Source organism: Dendrobates tinctorius, unplaced genomic scaffold (assembly GCF_039654945.1).
Source record: "Dendrobates tinctorius isolate UK_male_01 unplaced genomic scaffold, ASM3965494v1 ptg000009l, whole genome shotgun sequence".
Classification (NCBI taxonomy): domain Eukaryota; kingdom Metazoa; phylum Chordata; class Amphibia; order Anura; family Dendrobatidae; genus Dendrobates; species Dendrobates tinctorius.
In genome coordinates, this window is record NW_027361677.1 from 9,179,091 (window position 1) to 9,203,803 (window position 24,713).

Sequence of the window (24,713 nt, forward strand, 5' to 3'; positions counted from 1 at the left end):
GCCCAGTAAGTGACACATTGCTGGAATCAAGGTCTCTGTCTCTACATCATACTGTTCTCAGATTACATATCAAAACCTGCTGATAGATTTGCCTTAATGGCTTCAACAGCATGTCTAAAGTTAAGCTGAACAGAACAGTAAATTAAGTTCTAATCATGCATACGTTGTGATATAACTGTCCCTGGATAGTCATATGAGTGGAGCTTTTCCTCTGAATAGTCATTCAATTTTGGTGCACGCGCAGTTAAGTGACGATGTCTTGGCTTCATCTGCGCATGCACTGGTAGCACCCTGGATAAATGAAGTGGATTCAGCACGTTCTCAGAGAAGGTCAGAAAGGAACACGCTTTACATTCAGGACACATGGCTTCGGCTCTGACGGCATAACCATTCAGAAGAAAAGCTCCTCCCAAATGACTACTCGAGAGTAATCATAATAATTATGAAAACTTCAACTCCACAAAATTAATAATTAGCCAGGTTTGGAGTAAAAAAAAAATGCTCTCCTGATATGTCTTTTAGGGTGAATGCAGATATCAGGTGGCCATAGAGATCTTTAGGGTTTGAGGGTTAGTGTAGCCTCACAGGGGTGTAGAGAGCATTTTCAAGGTAGGATGCTCCCCTGGGGACCCAGATAAATGAACAACTGGGCCTTTCCATTCCTCTCGGTTTCCTGACACTATTCGATAAGGGTCATGCCCTTGTTGACCACCTTTCCAAAAACTGTTGGGCATGTCCTCTTGGCAGGAGGATCAGGACAAATGGAAGACTGCTACAGTATGTGCCATTTTGAGTAGAAAAGCATTGCCCAACCTGGACGTCACCTTTTAAGTAATCATCATGGTTGACCATGGTCATATTTTTTCCTTTTTTTGGTCCTTACGAGGCGATTTTCACCGCAGTAATGCCCCATTCTGCATCTTTCCGTCTTCATAAAAGGAAAATACATGTCAGAGATAACATTGCTCTGGAATAAGCCATGGCTCTATAATTTTGCAGTTTGTCCTCTTTGAGCTGAGTTATTATGTGCTTACCCCGCAGAGTAGGGTTCCTATGAAGACAAATTTGTGTTATGACATCTACGAAACCATATACAACCTCTCGTTCTGGGACTCTCTCCAGAAAAGGTTCAGTGTAATCAAGATGTTAACAAAAAAAAAAAAAAAGTAGCTTTGGCGCGTGTCATGACCGAACGCCCCTCTCTCGCCCCTTTTTTGCAGATACAGACAAGCGCTTCGCAAAGCAAAGAAGCCTGTGATGGGTTGGCTCCCCGGTGGCTACTGAAAAACTGACAGTCTTTAAATTACCGCCCGACAAGCATATCACAAGCCACCTGACAAAAGAAGGGGAGAAAGGAACCACAGATTGTGTAACATCATTATTTCTCTAAGGAGACGTGATGTTTCAGTCTTCCAAGTGAAACCAAATGAAAAATATATGACTGCAAACAGCCTGGAAACAGATTCACATTTCTTATCCGCCGCGCTTTGAATCATAAAGAATCCGCTCTTGGAAATAACAAATGAACTTGCAATTGCTTTGCTCCGGAGAACTCCCACATGTTTTGCAGATATGTTTTAGAACACGACTTTTGCAGATTAGTCAATGGTGCTTGATGCACTCCCCTTCTCCTCCTTGGAGATCCCAAGGCCAATCCTAGCTTAAAAGCTTTTTTCACCGTTTGCCACAGGAATGGATAATATCACAGAAGATAAGGGAAATTAAGGAGAGATATTAAACAAAGCAACAAGCTCTTTGAGGATTCTGCGACGGCCGTGGTTGCTCAATGAGACGTTACAGTGATCGGGATGAAAAGCGGGTTGCGGAAAACAGGACGGATTTTTCAAGGACTAATCGTGATTTTAGTCTAAAAGAGAGATCCTGGATATCAACTATCCAGTGAACCGGAGGATATTCCACTTGTTATCCATTCTCTCTTGATTCTCCAATGACCTCAAGACTAGGAGGAAGCGGAATAGAGCAATGCGTAACGCATGAGTCCTGCCAAGTCTATGAAACTGCAGATACGAAGATCGCTGAGCGGTGTACTGGGCTAGCCTCAAAAAGTGCAAAGAACGATCTGATGGTCCTCTCAACTCCACCTTGGCACATTCTAGCAATAAATAGGAAATACAAAGGAAGGTGGGATTCCCCACTGACCTATCAATTATCCCCTAGCCAACTTATAATGGAATATCTAAGCTTCCAATAGCTGTTGGCCAAAAGCTCCTACAGCCGACTACTATTCCTACAGATTCCCCCATACACATGCACATTCTGCTCAGCTCAACTTGCATGTTTTATCCATAGAGAGAGGGGAGTAAGTCACTGGTACAGTGAAGGAAATAACTATTTGATCCCTTGCTGATTTTGTAAGTTTGCCCACTGACAAAGACATGAACAGTCTATACTTTTAAAAGTAGGTTAATTTTAACACTGAGAGATACAATATCAAAAATAAAATCCAGAAAATCACATTGTATAAATTATATAAAATTTGCATTTGGCAGTGAGTAATAAGTATTTGATCCTTCTGGCAAACAAGACTTAATACTTGGTGGCAAAACCCTTGTTGGCAAGCACAGACGCAGACTTTTTTTTGTATTTGATGAGGTTTGCGCACATGTCAGGAGGAATTTTGGTCCACTCCTCTTTGCAGATCATCTCTAAATCATTAAGATTTTGAGGCTGTCGCTTGGCAACTCAGAACTTCATCTCCCTCCATAAGTTTTCTATGGGATTAAGGTCTGGAGACTGTCTAGGCCACTCCATGACCTTAATGTGCTTCTTTTTGAGCCATTCCTTTGTTGCCTTGGACAAACTTACAAAATCAGCAAGAGATCAAATAATTGTTTCCTTCACTGTACATAAAGGATTGGGCATACTGAATTGTTAACATGCCAAATCCTAATTTTAGCTAAACGTCTCATACATATTGGAAGGTTGAAGGGTTCAGTTGAGCTTGGTTAAAAGGGAATCTGTCACCCTATTTTTTGCCTATCAGCTGCCGGCACCGACATCAGGGGCTTATCTACAGCATTCTGTAATGCTGTAGATTAGCCCCCGATGTAACCTGAAAGATAAGAAAAATAAGATATTATACTAACCCAGGGGCGATCCTGGTCCTGTCCCAGCCGATGGGTGTCACGGTCCGGCGCCTCCCTTCTTCTAACGGTGACATCATCTTCTTTGCTGCCTGTCGTGGTTCCTGCACAGGCGCACTGTTCTGCCCTGTTGAGGGCAGAGCAGAATACTGCAGTGCGCAGGCGCCGGACCTCTCCCAGCGCCTGCGCACTGCAGGACTCTGCTCTGCCCTCAACAGGGCAGAGCAGTGCGCCTGCGCCAGAGCCACATCGGGTAGCATAAAAGAGGACGTCACTGTTAGAAGATGGGAGGCGCCGGATCGGACCGTGACACCCATCGGACCCGGACCGGACCAGGATCGCCCCTGGGTGAGTATAATCTGACTCATTTTTCTTATCCTTCAGGTTACATCGAAGGCTTATCTACAGCATTACAGAATGCTGTAGATAAGCCCCTGATGTCGGTGCCGGCAGCTGATAGGCGAAAAATAGGGTGACAGATTCCCTGTAATGTATATAGCCATTTTTAAAGTCTAATTACAAAAGGACTTAAAACAAAAAAGCTATATAACTCTTCAAAAGGTCACATTTGTCTGAAAATAGGAGTTAAAGTACATCATTCCCCACCATTATATCAATGTTATTGAACGTTTTCGACACGAGTTGTACTTGTAGGGTTGGATTGGCCAACAAGATTATACGGCTGTGACGTAGTAATGGACCCCAAATATCCAGCAAAACTCAAACCCCCATTAGTAGTTGACTCTGAACCCAAGAAGTTATCATTAAAGTATTTCTCTTTTGACTTATGATTTATTATTCAATGTTATTTCTGATACGTCATCTGTGTACAATGATCACCAAGTATTAAGTCATGTTTGCCAGAGTGATCAAATACAAAAATCACAACAAGGTTTGAGGTGTGATTAAAAGTGGACTGGCACGTTTTGTACAGATGGAGGGTAGATTCCCCAAAACACTATTAAATACAGTGTATTTTAGATGTTAATAATAAGTTCAAAATAAAGAGGTTAGGGTGTTCTGTTGATGGCCTTCTATTAGAGATGAACAATTCCATTTGCACTGCCTTGGTCTGGCGTCCAGTCCGGTACTCAGAAGCAGCCAGTTTTCACTTCTTAGACCAGCATATTCAGCGCGGCACACTTGGCGCCCACTGGTGCTTACTAAGCTGCCAATATCAAGACATTGCGTGAAACCTAGTGACTTTGCCTCACCCAACATCATGACATTGCAGTGCCTATTAAGCGCTAGAGGTGTCCAGGATGCTGGGTCAAGGATGCCATGCACAGAAGTAAACGGAAGACTGGACAGGATGCTGGATCAGTGCAAATCGATTGTCTAATCTCAACCATGCACCTCTAGCTTAACTTTGATATTCTTCTGGGGTAGATTATATGGCTCATTTCAATGGAGTCATCACCAGCTTTATGAAAACTTCCAAATCAATTAAATATGTCAAGAGGTCCACATAACCTTTAGTTCTCATTTCAAGTGAACAGAGACACATGACCATAGTAGGGATACGTCTAACCTTTTTGCTGTCGTAGTTGGAAAGTTAAATGGCAGCATTCCTGCTTCCCAAAATGGAAATGGAAAAAAGCGGAGATAGAAGCTCTTCTCTTGCCTCGCAGATGGTTCACCACTGGACTGCTGCCATAGTATGTGAGTCTCTATCTACAGTCCAAAATTGAGGACCAATCTAACCTTGACCTCTCAGACAATAATTCATGGCTGTAACATGACCTAAGATGCATGTAAACAAGTATCGTCCATTCCCAATATGATGAAAGCAGAGGGAGAGAGAAGAGGAACATTGGAGTGGAGATCCCATGCTAACAACAAAATTACAAGCACCCGAGCAGCATGTAATTCCAGTGCAGAAGGAGCGTTCGTCACAAAGCTAAATTAAGCAAGACTCGGTGTTAACACTACTCAGTTGACAGCCTCTAAATATCAAATCTCTCATTATAGGGTCATTTAAATACCTAATGGCATAAGTGTGGATAGCATTCGAAGAAAGTGTCACTGACGTGTGACTGTAATAGCCTACAGCAAAGCAAACAACAATAATAAGTCCTTAGGTGGAGCAAATTGGAACTTACCAAGCAAAAAAAACACAAGTCTAAAAATTGTTTGCAAAAGTCGGACATCAATGACTGAAATATACAATGCATAATCAGTGCTTTCAAATAGGTTAAGAGGGTCTTGAGATTTGATACATTATCATTGTTCATGCCGGTCTTGATGAGGGCCTTGGTGAAAACAGAAGTGCCCGGGTCCACTAAGAGGTGCACGCCAAAAGTTGTAAAATTTTTGGACAACCTTATGTTGCGTAACATTTTTGTGACTTTTTACAGTATTTTACACTAGTGTAAACACTTTGATGAATTGGGGCCAAAGTTCCTATAGTTGCACCTTCATAAGTCAACTGGGCAGAGTCAATTATGTATATGGTGCACTATGCTGAAGAGTCCTGACAGTAGGCGCAGTAACATACATTGGATTGAGTACCTAAAACGGGGTTTTTATGGGACATCGATACGGATGATCCATTCTTAGGCTAGGGTCACACAAGCGTATATTCTCTCATCCGAGAGAATTGGGCCAATTATGGAAATCACACTCTGACAGGGTTTGATCCAATTCTCTCAGACGAGAAGATAGAGAAAAAAAATCTCCATTCTGTGGAAATTGGTCTACACTCAGATGTCATCTGGATTGAGTCCCATATTTTCCACTGAATCAACAACTTGCATGACTGAGAGCGATCCGAATATCAAATCAAACTCGGGCATGCTGCGATTTTTTCCTCGGACCGTCTCTGTCCGAAGAAAAAAATCAGACATGCCCATAGAATAAAATTGGTCCAATGTTTTTATTGGATCTCACTCGGACCAAAAATATGGTGGGCTGTACAAGCCTTTAGAAAAAGGCCATCATTATCAGATTGGTGGGGGTCTAACTCTTGGAACACCCAACGATCAGCTGACTGAAGGAGCCACATTGCTCCCATTCATATGAAAGAGGTAGGGTCACCAAATTTTCAGCTTTTTTTGGTAAAAAGTAAAGTATATGGCATGTGGTACTTGGAGGTGCAATGGGGACTCTTCAGCCAGTTGATTGTGGAGGTACCAAGTATAGGTCCTCAATACCTTCACCAGGAGCTCTAAGAACACTAAGACATTTTATGATGACAAACTGTAGAGGTTATTACTTTTCCTTTATTGGAAATAACAGAAACAATTCTAAAAATCACTGACGGAAAAAAAAAGTATATTTCCCCCCCTGTAAATTGTCCAGAGCTTTAAGGGTTAAATTCCTGGGCCATCCAACAGCAGGGGAAGACAACAAGCGCAAGAGCTCCTCCAGCAACACACATACATGTCATCAAGTCCATGTATACGACAAATGACAGGCCCTTTACACCATAGTGAAACCTAACAGCGCATGGCCCTGGGGACGGCAGGTAATTTAGGATCCTGTATCAGTTCTCGGCTTGTATCGCCTGTTTCACACATTAAACTTGAGTGTCAGAGGGTTGTTCTTAATGAGCTTGTCTATTAATAGTGTTACTTATAGTGATATACGCTGACAGGTTCTCTACATATTACTGGAGGTAGGTATATACCTACAGGGTCGGAAGATGGAGCAGAATAACAGAAAAATAATCATTACTTCCAATTACAGATCTTGAAATCAACATTACTGGTTGTATATACAATGCTGTGCAAAAATATTAGGCAGGTGTGGAAAAAATGCTACAAAGTAAGAACACTTTCAAATACAGAAGTGTTAATAGTTTATTTTTATCAATCAACAAAATGCAAAATGAATGAACAATACAGAAATCTAAATCACATCAATATTTGGTGGCCGCCCTTTGCCTTCATCAGTTCTTCTAGATACACTTGAATTCAGCAGGGAGGTCATTCCAAACATCTTGGAAAACTGACCACAGATCTTCTGTGGATGTCACTTGTGTCAATCCTTCTGTCTTTTCATGTGATCCCAGACAGACTGGATGATGATTAGATCAGGGCTCTGTGGGGCCAGATCATCACTTCCAAGACTCCTTGCTATTCTTACACTGAACATCATCGTTAATGACATTGGTTGGATGTTTGGGGTCATTGTCTGTCTGCAGAATAACTTTGGAGACAATCAGACGCCTCCCTGATGGTATTGCATGATGGATAAGTATCTTCTCGTATTTCTCAGCATTGAGGACACCACTATTCCTGAACAAATTCCCAACTTCATTTGTTGAAATGTAGCCCCAAACGTGCAGGACCTTCCACCATGCTTCACCGTGGTCTGCAGACACTCATTATTGTACCGCTCTCTAGCTCTGCTTTCTGTTACAGCTACATATTTTACATTTTCACTCATCAGTCCATAGCACCTACGGCCACTTTTCTGTACACATTCAATTTGCTTTCATGCATAGTTGAGTAATTTGGCCAATTCCATGTTGTAGGTATGGTTTTTGTCTGCAAGTCTTCCATAATGACCACTTCTGTCCAAACTACTCCAAACCGTAAATGGTTGTAGATAGGTCTCACTAGTTGCTGCCAATTCTGAGATGATGGCACTGGTGGACATCTTCCTATCTGAAAGGAACTGTTGCACCTAGTTTGCTGGACCTTAGTCTACTATCCTCCACATTGCTCAAATCTTGGTGTCCTCGATGCTGGGAAATACAGCCAGATAATTAGCCATCATGTAATGCCAAAAGTGAGGCTCCTGATTGTCTTCAAACTTATTCTGCAGCCAGTGAACGAGCCCAAAAATAAGGCCAATGTCTATCTTTTGCAGTGAAGTGATGATATGGCTCCCACAGTGGCCTGATCTCAACATCCCAAAATCAACAGAAGATCTGTGGTTAGTTCTCCAAGATGTTTGGAACAACCTCCCTGCAGAGTTTAATACCTGTGCTGTTTTTAAGGCAAAAGGTGGTCACACCAAATATTGATTAGATTTAGATTTCTATTTTGCTCATTAACTTTATTTTTATAAATTTTACAAAATATAAAATATTAACGCTACTATTTTTGAAAGCACCCTTTCTTTGCAGCATATTTTCTACACCCGCCTAAACATTTTGCACAGTATTTTATGTATTGCATATAGTGCATGATTTATATATATATATAATGCGCTCTGCTGGCATAAAGCAGAAGACACCTGGGGCAAACTGTAGTACCAGGCACAGCCGCTTGTACGTACGAAAGTTATCAATGAAGAGGGCACAGGAGAGTTTTGATCCCTTCATTGTGTTGACCAGTGACGTCTCAGAGGATGGGTCGCCAACAATCAAAGATTAATTACTTAGACTGGGAATAAGCCATCAGTCTCAAAGTCTCTGTAATTCTTATTTCTAAGTCTCCAAAAACTAAGATCTTTAAAGTGGTGGTGCCAAAATTTAAACACTTAGAACCATAGAATGTTAGAGTTGGAAGGGTCCTCCAGGGTCCTTATGTCCAACCATCAGCTCAATGCAGGATTCACTAAACCATCTCAGACAGATCTGTCCAGTCTCTGTTTGAAGACTTCCATAGAAGGAGAACTCACCACCTCTTGTTGAAGTTTGTCCCACTCATTGATCACACTTACTGTCAAAAAGTTTTATTGGACTTGTTACTTATCTACCACATAGATGATCAATCTTTGATCATTGTGGTTGGATTGACAGACAACCACCAATCACACAGGACTGATAGTGTTTGGTTCTGCAGTGCAATTTGTTCTCTTTGGAAGTCCCATAGACGAAGCATCCCATGCCCCAACCACCACTCCATTTAAACACAATACTGGACCCCCATGCTATTGACCATTCGACTTTCTTGGGAGGTTTTTATCCATTTCAGCTTTGTTATATACATCAATGAAATATACTTTGTTTTTTTTGCATATATACGACATGTAGATGTAGCATGTGCCAATACTACCAAAAGCGTAGTAACCCTATTTTGTGCTTCTTAGTAATGTCAACGAAAGATGAAGACACTGAAACCTGGACCATAAATGGTGCGCGGTTTTCTGTGCCGTTAACAAAATGGAGAGCACATTTGCAGTAGAAACGTCAGAGAGACACAATGCTGAAAGGACTCCTCGAAAAAAAAAAAAAAGGTACAAGATGTTCCACGAGCAGTCATATGGAGGCCAGCAGATGTTGCATTGACCTATACCAGGCTCAATGCAAAGAATCAGCCAAATTAGCTCTGTACATCCTCTCCGGTCCAGGTGTAGCAGAGATAGGATAAAAATATTGCTGATTGTCCCTGAAGTTGCTGGAAACCCCTCAACGCGCCTTTTATAGAAAAGGGTAAAAGTGGTGACAGCAAGGTCACTGCAGAACTCGAAAATCTGGACTAAAATTTCTCCATTTACGTAAATATAAAAGAAATAAAAAAATAAATGCCCCACAAAAACTATTACTAAAACTATTACAGCTGAAATTAGCAGGAACAACACAGAGGACACCTTACAGCTCCAGTCTATGTTTAGGAGAAAGAAATAATAGTCTGTCAATATAGTATTGTCTACTGCTTACAATTACTTTAAAAACTGCCCCATAGTGGGCTATAAAAAAAAGCTACAACTATTGTTGCCTTGAAGTGGAGAGCTGATGAACTTCTCTTTTTTATATTGGTACATCTCTGAGCAAGAAGAGACAGTCTGCTAAATTGGACAGAAACTGTCCCATCAGCAGAAGAGGAAACCAAGAGAGGCGGCGGTCTAGAAAGTGAGTATGTGCTTTGGTTTTTTTTTCTCATTATTTTAGGAACAATATGGACCCATTTTCAATATAATTATAAGTAGTGGACAACCTCTAAGCCAAGGTAGTCCTCCTCCACTAGAAGACACTGAGCTCTTCTTAAAATAATATTTCCAACTTATAAAGTGATGGCATACTGCTACGATTTACGTTAAGGGTCTGAAACAGTGCCGATGTAGTGCTGCATCCATTCTTACGTTTCTTTGCACAATGGCGCACTTGGTCACTCGTCTATGCACACAACCGTCTGCAGCCAACCCCATTTATTTCACTGTACAGCCGGGTTTTGCTGTGTCGGGGACAAAAAACACAGGGAATGCAACTCTACATCAACGCTATGGCTCCCATATACAGTATACCCATATAAGATTGGTCGGAAAACCACTAATCGTAAAGTGATGGCATATCCTTTCTGAGAAGGAAAAAACACTTTAAAGGGGTTTCAATGCAGGTCTTTAATTTCAGCTGCAGCAATCAAATCCCAACACTAAGCTACAGCCAAAAAGTGGTCATCTCTTAAGGTTGTGATTGGATGAGAAGTGATTGAAGGATCTAGACAAGCTTGAACAATGCGTAGCGACTAATAGAATGGTATTTAACAGGGATAAGTTTAAGATTCTACATCTGGGCAAGGAAAATGAGAATTACAGCTACAGAATGGGAGGAACAGAACTAAGCAACAGCACATGTGAAAAAAGACCTGGGTATACTAATAGATACAGACTGCACATGAGTCAACAGTGTGATGCAGCAGCAAATAAGGCCAACACAGTTCTAGGATGTATTAACAGAAGCATAGAGTCTAGATCACGTGAAGTAATTATCCCCCTCTACTGCTCCTTGGTCAGAGCTCATCTGGAATACTGTTTCCAGTTCTGGGCACCACATTTTAAAAAAGACATTGAAAAACTGGAGCAAGTTCAGAGAAGAACGACCAGGATGGTGAGCGGACTGCAAAGTATGTCCTACGAGGAACGGTTAAAGGATCTTGGAATGTTCAGCATGCGATAAAGAAGCCTAGGAAGAAACTTAATAGCTGTCTACAAATATCTGAAGGGATGTCACAGTGTAGAGGGATCATCCTTATTCTCATTTGCCTATGGAAACACGAGAAGCAATGGAATGAAACTGAAAGGGAGAAGATACAGATTAGATATTATAAAAAACTTTTTGACAGCGAGGGCTATCAATGAATGGAACAGGCGGACACGAGAGGTGGTGAGTTCTCCTTCAATGGAAGTCTTCACAGGTCGGACAGACATCTGTCTGAGATGGTTTAGTGAATCTTGCATTCAACAGGAGATTGGACACGATGACACATGAGGCCCCTTCCAACTCGAACATTCTATGATTCTATGTCTTAAAATGTTGTCTACAAAAATCAAGTTATTCCATAACTATAGGCATTACTTTATGATCGTTAGTGGTCCAACCACTGGGATCCCAAGATCGGGGTTCTGGAACCCCCAAAATAGATCAGAGGTGTGCATACTCTGCCTGCGCTCTATTAATTGACAAAGGTGCTGCTGGAAAGAGCAGAGCGCAGCACTCTTTCCAAGCTTCATTTTAGTCACCCCTGAAGAAGACAACATCCAGCCTCGGATCAGTTTGAAATGGCTGATAACAGGGAACAATACATTCACCTACAGAGTAGAACATAGATTTGGGTTTAGAGTCCCGTTACATCTAAGGATCAGAGAAGCCCAAGTGTCGATTTGTATTCTTGTAGTGTTCACCTTGGCGAAACCTTTAGTTCATGATTTCTCTAAATAATGAAAGAAAAAGTTACCCAGAAGTATTTTCTCTGGAGCATTTTCTGCTTTCACATCTCTGACTGGAGTTCACAGGCTTGTCTTTAATAAATCAACTCTATTGCCACAGAAGCCTAAATACAGAATAATGTTGAAATACTCCTATTTAGGATCACACAATCTCAAAGATTTTTTCTCGCTCTCCTAAATCCCCAGAGGGACACATACTTTTCTGGTACATTTGTAGCAACGGTTTCTTCCTTCTGAATGTAAAAGATGGAAAATCGTGGGGTTAATAAACATCTTTGCAGTGATTTATTGAGAGCGGCCATGTCACTCCTCCATTCCACACCTATGGCGATTGCTTCTGGAAGGCGTAATTTAGATTTCTCCATAAAACTCACAAAAATGTCACTTCTTCAATTAGATTTTTTTAGTGCCTTTACAGCTAAGGAGGCCCAACTCTCCTTGTTCTTCTTCTGTGAGAAGGTTTCCGATGTTATACTCAATTTTCACAAACCTGTCTCCTACTGGCGATGCATTACAGTGGAGATATCCATCTCCTGATAGAATGGCTCGGAGTACATTTCATAAGTTGGAAGTTCTAGATATTCCCTATAAGTCACACATCAGTGGGCACCACGTAATGTACTGAGAGAACGGGGCCATCATTCAAGACTAATGTCCGTCGCGGTTCATTTTTTTCAGAAAATAAAAATTTCCCTCCAACATCAAATAATCACCATAAAACATGGATAGAAAGATACAAGTGGGCATTCCAACTCTGGATTCACCAGGGCCTAAAGGTTCCCTTGCCTAAATGAGATGACCAATAGTTGAGGCTTCCAGTTTAATTTTTGCCCTATTAGGGTACATAGACATCACAGCAAGGGTACCTTACTCAGGACATCCTTTTAATAGTGAAAGTGACTTTCGTTCTTGAGGTCTCAGTTGAGTGGTGTATAGCATATTTGCCAACTTTTAACGCAGGATGTTTGCGACACCGCTGAAACTTTTTTCCAAATCCATGCATCATTTTCCAGGGTGCACCCGATTTACCAGAACACATCCCTTCATGGATCATTTCCTACCCCTGAATTTGCATTTTAAATGGCGTGGCTCCATCTGGTGACAGATCAGCCTGGCTTCATGCACAACAAGCCATCCAGGGTAACGCGTGTTGGAGGCAATGGGGATGTTTGCCAATTTTGGGGTGAGTAACGGAGATGTTTGCTATTCCTTGGAGGCTCCTGGATGTTCCAGGAAAGTTAGAGGCTACCCCTTTATGGGGACACACGAGGGTCAGTGGGTGCTCTTGTCCTCTAGCCCAGATATCTTCAGAAAGAGTGTATGGACCAGGGCTCATCCCACTGAACGCTCATACTCCTTTCCCATGGACAGAATACTACTCAGACAACACAGGTTAAAGGTAACACACTACAGTAAGAATTTATTGGATCACTAACAGTCAACAACATATAGTAAAGTCCAAGCAAATACACAAGATGGTACAAATTACAGAGTCTCACCCTTGTGCTGGCACACCAGGAATTAGAACTTCTGCGACTTTGGGGCTTCCAGGGCCAACCTCCCCAACCAGTGGCACCCCGCTTTTGGAGTGCACCAACAGAGAGGAGGTTTCAGCAAACTTAGGAAGCTGACAGAGTACAATGATGTGTGTGGCCAGGTGACTTGATTGTCCCAACCTGGGCTCTCCAAATGTCTTTAAGGGATCAGTGGAGCAGAGGGTGCAATGGAGCAGGATTATCCGGTACCGGCCGTGGGCAGTCACATGACCACAAGTATGTGATTTACATACATACAGTCACATGCAGACTAGAAGTTTCTGCCCTCACTCAATACAAGTGAATTGAGTAAGGCTGGATATGTCTAGTGGAAATGTGGCCAGAAGTATGAAAATCCCATACTTGAGCTCACATGTCCGCAGCTCCAGGCACCAGAGAATCCTCACAGCATACAGTGTGTGAATTGTGAAGATACACAAGTCTGCAGTCACTTAGAGTGACTGCAGACTTGTAACCCAAGGCCGGACAACCCACTTAAACTAGTACATATTATGGTGATGAGCTGCTGAAAAAATGGGATCTACTATCTGGAGAAATCCTTTAGTATCAGGCGAAAATTCTGATTCATATGCTCTTAAGGGTCTGTGGAGCATTGCATATGGGCACTGCCATGGCTACTATTGTCACCAGTTTTAGTGGTGATCACTAGTGATGAGTGATAAAGTGTTATCAGAGCATGCTCGTGTGCTATCTGAGTGACTTCGGCGTGCTCAAAAAATATGTTCGAGTCCCGGCGGGTGCATGTCTCGCAGCTGGTCAACAGCCAGAACACATTCAGGGATTGCAGGTGCGGGGACACTATGCATAAGCAGAAAGCTGCTAATCAGGGATGTGGGTGAGGTTACACGTAGCATGAGACAAATAGTCCTCTAGTGATAATCTCCTGTTGATAAAATACTGATTTTATAAAAACAACAACACACATTAGTAAGGGACACATAGCTGGAATCAGGTTACTTGCCAATACATCAGTTTACGTAACAAAAACCTGCTGACAGATTCTCTTGAAAACATGTCTGCTTTCTTCCAAAAACAGCGCCATACATGCCCAGAGGCTATGCCTGGTATTGCAGGTCTATTGAAGTCAACGGGCCTAAGATGCAATACTACCTAGTCTAGAAGTTGTGCCTGTTACTGCGGGTCTATCGAAGCCAATGGGGCTAATATGCAATACTACCCACAACCTGTGGACAAGTGTGGCACTCTTCTCGGAAGAAAGGAGTCATTTTTTTTTCCTATTTTATACAATCCACTTAACCCAATCTCTGAGAGGTGACCACCTAATCTCCAAATTAATTTCAATAGTGATAGTAATGGATTCAGCTATACGTTTGGCCCCTAGGTGCCGATTACAACATTTCCACGTTACTACTGGATGTCCAGGATTTAAGATCCAGAATTCTGCTGTCAGTACGAGCCCCACCGTGATTAATATCCAGCTCAATGGCGTGAAGCCTTGCCATGACTTTCTTACATAACCCTTCTATTGCACCAGGGTCTATTTTTCCTATAGAGCTGTCAAGGGCATTGTCTTGTACGAGCCAAAATATGAGTTTATATATAGATTCCCAAATAAAACCGAACATTTATTTAAGTTTAACTGGATATTTCACATCTCATTGCTTTTAACTCTGCTAAATCTTGCAAGACTCGACACGGATCACAGGGCAATGGGACTAAGGAGATTTCTAGCCTAAGACAAGGCATTGGATTTCTCTAGCGTTCTATATTATGACCTCCTCGATGAGTACCAAAGTCAAAAATTACATGAACAGAGGCGAGAACAGCTGCCCGTGACTCTGTCTCCTTCATTTCCCAGAGGCCCAATTCCCGATGGAACTGGTGGAACCTCCGTGACCTAGGAGTGTTTACCAGCCAAATTTACGCACCCAGTTTACCCTTGCAATGACCAGAAGGGAGAGGCTTTTATCTGCCTCTTGTCCTTACGATACAATAATAGTCTCGCAGCATTAACGCGAAAGCGTTTGTGTATCAGTAAATGGTGCAGAACGCCGGATGGCTCTTGGTCTCTCGCAAGGGGGGGGGGAATCCAAAATCATTTTGCAGCCATTATCAGCAACAAAATTATTTTTTTTTCTCTTTTGATTTCTGTCAGTTCTTTTCCTAAATGAATCTTGACTTATCCAAAGATTATTTTCTAAAAAAAAAAAAAATGTCCTTCTATTCACTACGGTCATTTGACGCCTTGCAAGGTCATCGGCAAGAAAAGCAAAATCTCTCGCCCCGCTTTTCAGCTGAGAAATCTGATCTGGGTGATTTACAAGCGTCTATTCACATAGCGCCTGCGTATAATTTGCAATTTTTTGACTTTGGAAATCTAGGCATTCAATAGAAATGATGATAATGAGGTCGTTCTAATGGTCGGCCGAGGAGATAAAAGCTGAATATTACATTACAACAGCTGGAAATTCTATAAAACGTTATGCAGGAAAAAAAGTAATACAAAGTGTACAATAAAGTACCAATATCGACCATGTCAGACCATTAAACTGCAATCTGGTCAAGTACTGGTTTGTCCCTTTACCATTAACACTGGTTGGCAATTTGCACAGGACAACCCTCGCATTCCTACCTGACATCATGTGGGTAGAGAAACCAAAAAATAGTTTTCCAATAGCGAGAATAGCATAAATATGAATAATGCACCCAGTAAAGGAAAAAGAAAATAATAGTGGAAACCAATTTTATCAATGCAGTAAATAAAGTTTATTGATAAATAATTACAATAAATATATAATCGTAAGGAAAAGTCTCCAAGGATCGCCTTGCTTGCAGACACCATATGGGTAGGGAATTGGCACAATGGTTAATGGAATGGAGTGGACAAGAAACTTAAGCCATGTCTTCCGTCCCAATAATTCCTAGAATGAAGTGACAGCATTTTTAAAGGGAATCTGCCTGCAGGTTTTTGCTCCATAATATGAGAGCAGCATAATGTAGTGGCAGAGACCCGGATTCCAGGAATATGTCACTTGCTCAGATGCTTGCTGTAGTTTCAATACAATGAGTGTTTTATCAGCATGAAATGCAGGACTAGGTGTCACGTGATAGAGAGTCCAGCTAATCTGCGTAATCCTGCCCCCACCACTGATTAGCAGTTTGCTGCCAATCAGGGGCGTTGGTAGGGTTATTCACAGCTCAGGATTCTGAGCACTGCAACATCTACAGCGGAATAAACAGGGATTCAATCAAAACTGCACCAAGCAGTCCAGCAAGTGATACATCGCTGGAATTGGCTCTCTAGCCATACAACCTGGGCAGAGATACGGGGAGGAACGGAGTGTCAAATACAATGAGTAGGACAACATCCACTAACTGTGCGAGTCACCGGTGTGACACCTATACTTCTTTCATTGACACCCTGGGGTGCCAGAAATAGTTCCGAGGGTTGATAAACCATTAAAGATTCCATCCAAAATCGAAAACATTTCTTTTTTTATACAACGGTGCCCATACCAGAATCATTGATCTGATTGATCAGCAAGTTCGTTTACCATTTCATCACATAGACTCTTGGTGCTCCATATCTTCTGTTTGGCCTTGTTCCCTACTGTGTGCTGTAGCTTCCTGCCCAGTTGGCCCGATCTACACTTTGAAGCTCAGGTATTATGCCAGAAGCTCACACAGCAGTCTTTACAGTTGGCTGGAAGCAAGCAGACTGCTTCCTATCTCATGGTCATCAGAGAAGGCTTAACTAGGACCTGGCCTCTTTCATGGTAATCAGTTTGCACCATTCATCCAACATTTTGGCCAAATCTACTGTCTACATGATGGGCCGCCATTGTCTTTGGATAAGCTGAGACCATTCTGGCAGTCAACATGCTGACCACCGTTCCAGGAACAATAGCGTTGAACCAAGTCATTAATCAATTGCTTCTCTTTAAGGCATTTTTTTTGCCCGACTTTCTGTCCTCAAACCCTTATCTGATACTTTACACAGCCGTTTTTTATCTTCTGTATTCTCTCAAGGTTTCGTGGTTAAGCGTTGTAAAATCATTCACTAGCTACCATATATGTTGTCATGATGCCATAATGGTTGACTGCTGGGCATTTCTGTCTCATAGCACAAGGGTTATGGGCTTTATATCTAACCAGGGCACAATAAACATCAGATATCTATGGGACTCTACTGTAACCATTGAGACTTCCATGATATAAAGGCTATGGCACTGTTCCGATGACCATTACTCTTCGGCTCACTGATCATTTTTGGCAGACACAAGTTTAGTCCTTATGCTCATTGGTTGTAGTGGTCCACTTCTTTTCAAGTGAAGCTGAGATTTGTCACCCTACTTACTTGAATTTTGAGAAGAACGGCAACTGGCCATGCATGTGTGGACTACTTGGCAGTTTTATTTTCACGTTCTCCCACTCACAGACTCATTTTCTAAACTGTTGTCAGTGAAATGTCTAAAATGTACACATTTATGGCATACCCTAGCTATACACAATAAGTTTATCTAATGGAAAGTGCCTTTCAAAAGGGTTTTTGCTTTGGATAATCTCAACGTATTAAGAGTTCCTTGACAATACGCAAGTCAAAAGGTGTCCTATTGGTGGGATCTATGGCCATCATCCGTCAATTCTGAGTACCGGTATATTCTGCCTGCAGTTAGTGATGAAATTCTCTGCAGCGCCACCACAGTAGAAATGTAATATCACCGAGAGCGCCTTCAAATCAGTGGGTTGTTTGTGTAGGACAGGACAAGACTTCCAGAGAGACACCTTTTACCTTTTGAACATGGCCTAAAGATGAGGATCTTGGGTTGGTTTCACACATTCCAAGTATGGTCCACAATATCTCGACAGGCCATGGTTTTCTGGACCCGAACTCAACAGCCTTGTGAAGATGTTGAGTATGAGTGAGGAGACCATTGTTCAACGGAGATAACAGCCCATACTCGGATTGTGAATTTTGGGTGCTTGAAACCGACAAAGATTCCTCCCTGTTAATTTATAATTTCCTAAAAGGGTACATAAAAATGGGTTTTATAAACTGGATGAATTTGTTAAATTAAAAAGAAATCACACTCACTTTCAATTCATGGCTGCCCCTCCAGATGGTAAGGTTTCTCTATCAGAGGTCCATTTCTTGTCTATTTTGGGTGGTAAAGATTGAGATTGATAATATAAAGTGCCAATTGTGTGGAGAAGATGACAATGTGACCAATGCTGTTCTGGTATTCACATTGCCCAATTTACACTAACACACGCTCCACATCAAGTAGTTTGTATGTAATAACTTTGAAGAATTATTTCTTAAAGAAGAACTCATCCCATGAAAGTTTTTATCCTCTTAATATATTGCGGTCATCATATTATACAGCACCGGGTACTTACAATTGCTCATTTTGCCTTTCTACCCAGATAATTCTTCTCTTTTCTCTGCTCCATGTAGAAATAGGAAGTATATTGTCTTTTGTCCCTGCAGGAATCATTCCTCTCGTCAACTCGTGACCCAGCTGCTCCCTTCTTCTCCTGCTATTGACTTTTGCAGTGACTTGTGACTCATACAGGGAAAATTGACCTCCTTTTTCTACATAGAACTAAGATGGACTCAGCTAGTCAGTTTATAATCATGTGATGTCATAGTCCTAATGGAAAAGAGAAAAATTATCTGGGTAGAAAGTCAAAATGAACAACTGTAAGTACACGGTGCTGTATAATATGACGACTGCAATATACTAAGAGAATAACATTTTTAATGGGAGTGTTTCTTTAAGAGAAAAAAAATCCCTTATAGGCTTCCTTACATGAACCCTTTGACCTTAAATTCTATTAAAGACTTTGGACAGATTAAACCCTTGGTTCCATGCAAATTGCGCTATTCCCTAGTACTAACATACAGTATCAAACAGCGTAAAGTGGTGGAAGACTTGTAACATTCACAATATTTCCAAAACGGATAGGCAACTCTTTTTTTCCATAGCCATAGTCTTAAAGGAGTTAATAAGTCTTTCCTCATAACTAGCATGGGATAAATTATTGATTGGTCTCAAATTGCCATGACCCTTACTGATCCTAAAAACAGGGTTGTGAAGAGTCCCATCTGAATGGAGTGGAAGTTGAGCTTGAGTATCTCTGCTCCATTCATTCTCTATAGGACTGCTGGAGACAGCCAAACGCATGCTCGACCTCCACTCCAATCATTCTCTACTGGACTGATGGCGATAGCTGAATACATGCTTGACTTCTACTCCATTCATTCTCTACTGGACTGCTGGAGATAGCTGACGCGTGCTCGACCTCTACTCCATTCATTCTTTATGGGACTGCTGGAGATAGCAGATCGCATGCTCGATTTGCACTCCATTTATTCTCAATGGGACTCCTAGAGACAGCCAAGCGCATGCTCGAGCTCTACTCCACTCATCCTCTATGTACAGTGCTGAAGATAGCCAAGTGCATGCTCAACCTCCACTCCATTTATTCTCTATTGGACTGCAGGAAACAGCCGAGTGCATGCTCAACATCCACTCCATTCATTCACTATGGGACTTCTGCAAATAGCTGAGTGCATGCTCGACCTCCACTCCATCTATCATCTACGGGACTGCTGGAGATAGCCAATCACATGCACGACCTCCACTCTATTCATTCCTCATGGGACTGCTGGATATAGCAGAACACATGCTCAACTGCCACACCACCCATTCTCTATGGGACTGCTGGAGATAGCTGAATGCATGTTCAGCCTTCAATCCATTCATTGTAAGAACAAAACCGTTGGCACAACCCTGAGAATTGTAGGTGGTGCACAAGTAGGATCCCAATCCGTGAACTAAATATATATAAACTTGGCACACACCAAAGGTTTCTGATGCAGAAAGGTGATTTTTAATTATACAACAGTACATACATACACAGACGTTTCGGTCTAGGACCTTCATCAATGTACGATATATATTGTACTGTGAGATTCTTAGTGACTGGGCTTTGTGAGATAGACCAATCCTGTGAGGAGGCACATGAAGCCGTCCCACTGCGTGGTGGTTTGTGGAGTGTGGACGCAGTATCCACCTCTCACACTTTGCAGCACTTGGGATTCGCGGTGGATACTGCGTCCACACTCCACAAATCACCACGCAGTGGGACGGCTTCATGTGCCTCCTCACAGGATTGGTCTATCTCACAAAGCCCAGTCACTAAGAATCTCACAGTACAATATATCGTACATTGATGAAGGTCCTAGACCGAAACGTCTGTGTATGTATGTACTGTTGTATAATTAAAAATCACCTTTCTGCATCAGAAACCTTTGGTGTGTGCCAAGTTTATATATATTCAATCCATTCATTGTCTTTGGGACTGCTGGAGACTGGAGATAGCATATCGCATGCTCAACCTCAACTCCATTCATTCTCTATGGAACTGCTGGAGATAGCTGAGTGTATGCTCAACCTCCATTCCATTTATTTTCTATGAGACTGCTGGAGATAGCAGATCGGATGATCCATCTTCACTCAAGGCATTCTTCATGGGACTGCTGGAGATAGTTGAGCGCATGCACACCTCCACTCCATCCATCTTCTATGGGACTGTTGGAGATAAACGAGCGCCTGCTCAACCCTCCACTCCGTTTATTCTCTATGGGACTGCAGGAGATAACCGAGCTCATGCTTGACCTCCAATCCATTCAAACAGGGCTCTTCAGTTCTTTCAGTCCACGGGGTTGGACCCCTAGTTATTAATAAGCGATCTGATTTGTACAAACCCATTGAAGGGGTTTTCCTATAAAAAATAATAAGTTCCCATCTATCCACGGCCCAGTGATCATTTCGCCAGTGATCGTTTATGACCTATTCTAAGAACCATTAAAAAAGAGACAATAACGTTAGGTTAATTGCTTGAACAAAAAAGCATAACAAACATTGCCTTAAATAATATAAATTCTGCAAAATATCACATTTCTGTATGCAAATTATAAAAAAAATAAATCTTGGCTTGCGGGGTCTAATTAACCATTGTTTTCCAACATTTCACTAGGAACAAGACGCAAACAGAAAACACAACGTCCAAAAACGAAAGCCGGAGATGGAGCATTTTTTTTTTTTCTTTTCTTTTTCGTCATGTTGCAGAGGCACAAAGAAGCCAACGACAAAACTAAAGGCAGTTGAAATCTTGCAGGCGTCTGCGTTGAATCTAACAACTCTGGGGCCAGGCCTGTCTCGGTGCGCCGCGGCAGCGGTACAGCCGGGCCTGCAGCTGATAACACTCTAATAGTCGTCCTTTGAGGACTGGGGCTCCGGTGTGCTGATTACTCATTTATCACACCTGGCAGCCTTGCTGAACTATAATTACTCTTCTGTAATCTGGGTGCACTGTCATGTCCGGGAGAAGAGGCTCAGGCCCTGGCAAAGGCGTCTTGCTAATGACACATCCCCCACTTGACAAGCATTTGAAGGTTTTATTGTAAATATTCAAGATACAAGACATTCGAGATTTCCTTTTTTAATTATAAAAAAAAAAAAATGTAGAACGTTATTTTTTTTTTTTCGGAAAAGCTCTCCCCACCCCTTCGTGGTGGGAGAAAAAAAAAAAAGCCAGGAGGATTTCGGGACTGTTACCGAGAGTAGCCTTGACTTCATTTTCTCTTTGTTAGCAGAATTCGTGGCTCCGGCTTCAGTATCTTGCTGCAATTATCAGACACGCGGCATGTGAACTTTGTAATTTAAACACATCACTTTCCCCACAAAAGATACATTTCCAAACCAAAATAAGGGGCACTTATATGAAAAAAAAAAAAAGATTACATGCGGGAATTGCAAAATGCACAGATGAAATAGCCAACTTTGCTGGAAAAGAAAGATTTTTTTTTTTTTTTTTTTTTACATAGGGACCAGATGAAAGTAGCAGACGTATTTTATGCATAAAGTAATAAATCGAATATATTTTGAGCAGTTAAGGTTCAACAAGCAGAAAAAGTTGCAAAGCAACAGCTCTGGGACTTCGAGATACCGAACAACCGAGCTGGTCCTACAAACCTTTGTGGCTTGAATCTACAATTTTATATCTACCATTCCATTTTTATTAGGTTTCCTCGTAGGAAAGTTGACCAAAAAAATCTAAAAAATAGGCTGGATGGTTTGGGGGGGGGGGGTGTCCAAACAATGTTGGCACAGCTATGATCACAACGGGTTGGGGGGTGTCCAAGCATTGGTGGCACCTCTATGATCACAACGAATTGTGGGGTGTCCAAACAATGGTGGCACCTCTATGATCACAACGGGTTGGGGGTGTCCAAACAATGGCGGCACCTCTATGATCACAACGGATTGTGGGGTGTCCAAACAATGGTGGCACCTCTATGATCACAACGGATTGTGGGGTGTCCAAACAATGGTGGCACCTCTATGATCACAACAGGTTGGGGGTGTCCAAACAATGGTGGCATCTCTATGATCACAACGGGTTGCGGGGTGACCAAACATTGGTGGCACCTCTATGATCACAACGGATTGTGGGGTGTCCAAACAATGGTGGCACCTCTATGATCACAATGGGTTGGGGGTGTCCAAACAATGGTAGCACCTCTATGATCACAATGGATTGGGGTGATGAACAAACAATGGTGGCACCTCTATGATCACAACAGGTTGGGGGGTGTCCAAACAATGGTATCACCTCTATGATCACAACGGATTGGGGTGGTGAACAAACAATGGTGACACCTCTATGATCACAACAGGTTGGGGGGTGTCCAAACAATGGTATCACCTCTATGATCACAACGGATTGGGGTGGTGAAAAAACAATGGTGGCACCTCTATGATCACAACAGACAAGTGCCTTGTATGGAGAGAAGGTCAATCCATTTGAAGAAACCAATAAACACCGTTCTTTAGGTTAATGGTGGTCTTAGTTGTCAGATCACATGCCATTTTTAAAAAAGTATTGGATTGGTAATGGAGATCCAAGCAATGGTGGTACCTCTATGATCACAACATGGAAGTCCATTGTACCTTTTAAGTGAGTATCTGGGAGAAGATGAGAACAGAGAGAAGGTCAACCAAGTGGCGGAAACCAGCATAGTAAACCCCATTCTTTAGTTAGTGGTGGTCTTAGTTGTTATATCATGTGCCATTTTTATTGAGTTTCCTCGTAGGAAATTTGGTGAAAAAATATCTCTGAAGTAGATTGGATGAGAAAAGGTGATCCAAACAATGGTGGCACCTCACAACAGGGAAGTCTCTTGTACGTTATGAGTAAGTAGCCGGAAGAAGATGAGAGCAGAGAGATGGTCAACCTTGTGAAAGAAACCCAAAGGGTAAATCCCGTTCTCAAAGTTAGTGGTGGTTTTATTTGTCAGATCAACCCGATTAAATCTGATTACCATGTGACAGCAAGCACAAGTTGTTGGCTTTAGGACCTGGACAGTTCCAGTACTTTATTTCCCCCAAAAAAAATAAATGCTAAATTTCTGATGACTTTTACAAAGCCTTTCTCAAAAATTCCACCTGTATGTAATAAGATGATGACACTTTTTGGTTGTTTACGACCTTGTCTCAAAGGACCAAGGCACTGAATCCTACACTGGTAGAGGCATAATTCGTAAAAGAACACCCTGGATAGACAAAGGTGGAAATACTCAAAAGTGGATTATTCCTCTTCTACATGCGGTCACTTAGCACTGTAATATTCAGTAAGAGTGTATGATCCCTAAACCTTAAGGACTGGCCAAATCTCCTACTAGTGTGTGTAATAAAAATTTGATAACTGTGTGAGTAAACCAAATCATGTGCTAGTTTTAACGTTAAAAGGAATCTATGAGTAAGATCAAGCCTCACCAATCCCCTAAACCATAGATATGAGCATGAAGGTCTTTGGAAACTAAATCCATAGACACCTTTATATCTTCTATCTGTTGCTGCACTTAAAAGGAATTATTGTTTTGATTCATAGGCACATGAGGTGTTAAGTGCTCTGGATGGGACAGAGAACTTCCTTATCCACTGCCTCCCAAGGCCATTTCCCCCAACTAGCACCAGCCTCACTGTTTTATTTCCTTGCCTGGCACTTGTCATCGCGCTAACAGAATCTAAAAAGAATAGTGCTAGGCAAGGTGGTAGAGGCTCATAAAGTGCTCTGTCAAACCCATAGCAATTAATGCTTCAGATGTATATGAGTAATAAAGCTGTTTTCTCAGGAATGCAGCAACAGATAAAAGCTATAGAGATGTTGATGAATTACTTTTCCAAAGACAAATTGTGTAAATTAATAGATTTCTTAAACCTGTAAGGCTGGTTTACTTACTTTAAAAACCCAAGTCAAAATGGCCAAGTAATGCTTTTTGAAAAACTTTCCCTCTTGGTATTAAAATTAGCATTTTAGGTGTCTAACTCTAGCTCAACTCCCAAAATTTGCATTTTAATATCAGGAATCTACAGCCATTCTGACCAGGATTTTCAAAGTAAGTACATCAAACTCATCCGGTCTAAGAGATCTGCTGGTGTACTTCCTTTGAAAATCCATG

The 24,713-nt window shown here is 41.8% G+C and overlaps 1 protein-coding gene across 5 annotated transcripts in view; it reads right to left on the reverse strand.

Moving 5' to 3' along the window:
- The window catches only part of WWOX (WW domain containing oxidoreductase), a 1,101,136-nt gene that overhangs the window by 243,695 nt on the left and 832,728 nt on the right, over positions 1-24,713 (reverse strand). The window contains exon 10 of one of the 5 annotated variants that reach the window (XM_073582703.1): positions 18,268-18,336. The exons of the other annotated variants lie outside the window; for them this stretch is intronic. Coding sequence (XP_073438804.1) covers positions 18,283-18,336 — 54 coding nt within the window. The 3' untranslated portion in view covers positions 18,268-18,282. Of the gene's footprint in view, positions 1-18,267; positions 18,337-24,713 lie in introns of those variants that run through there. 5 annotated transcript variants of the gene reach the window in all.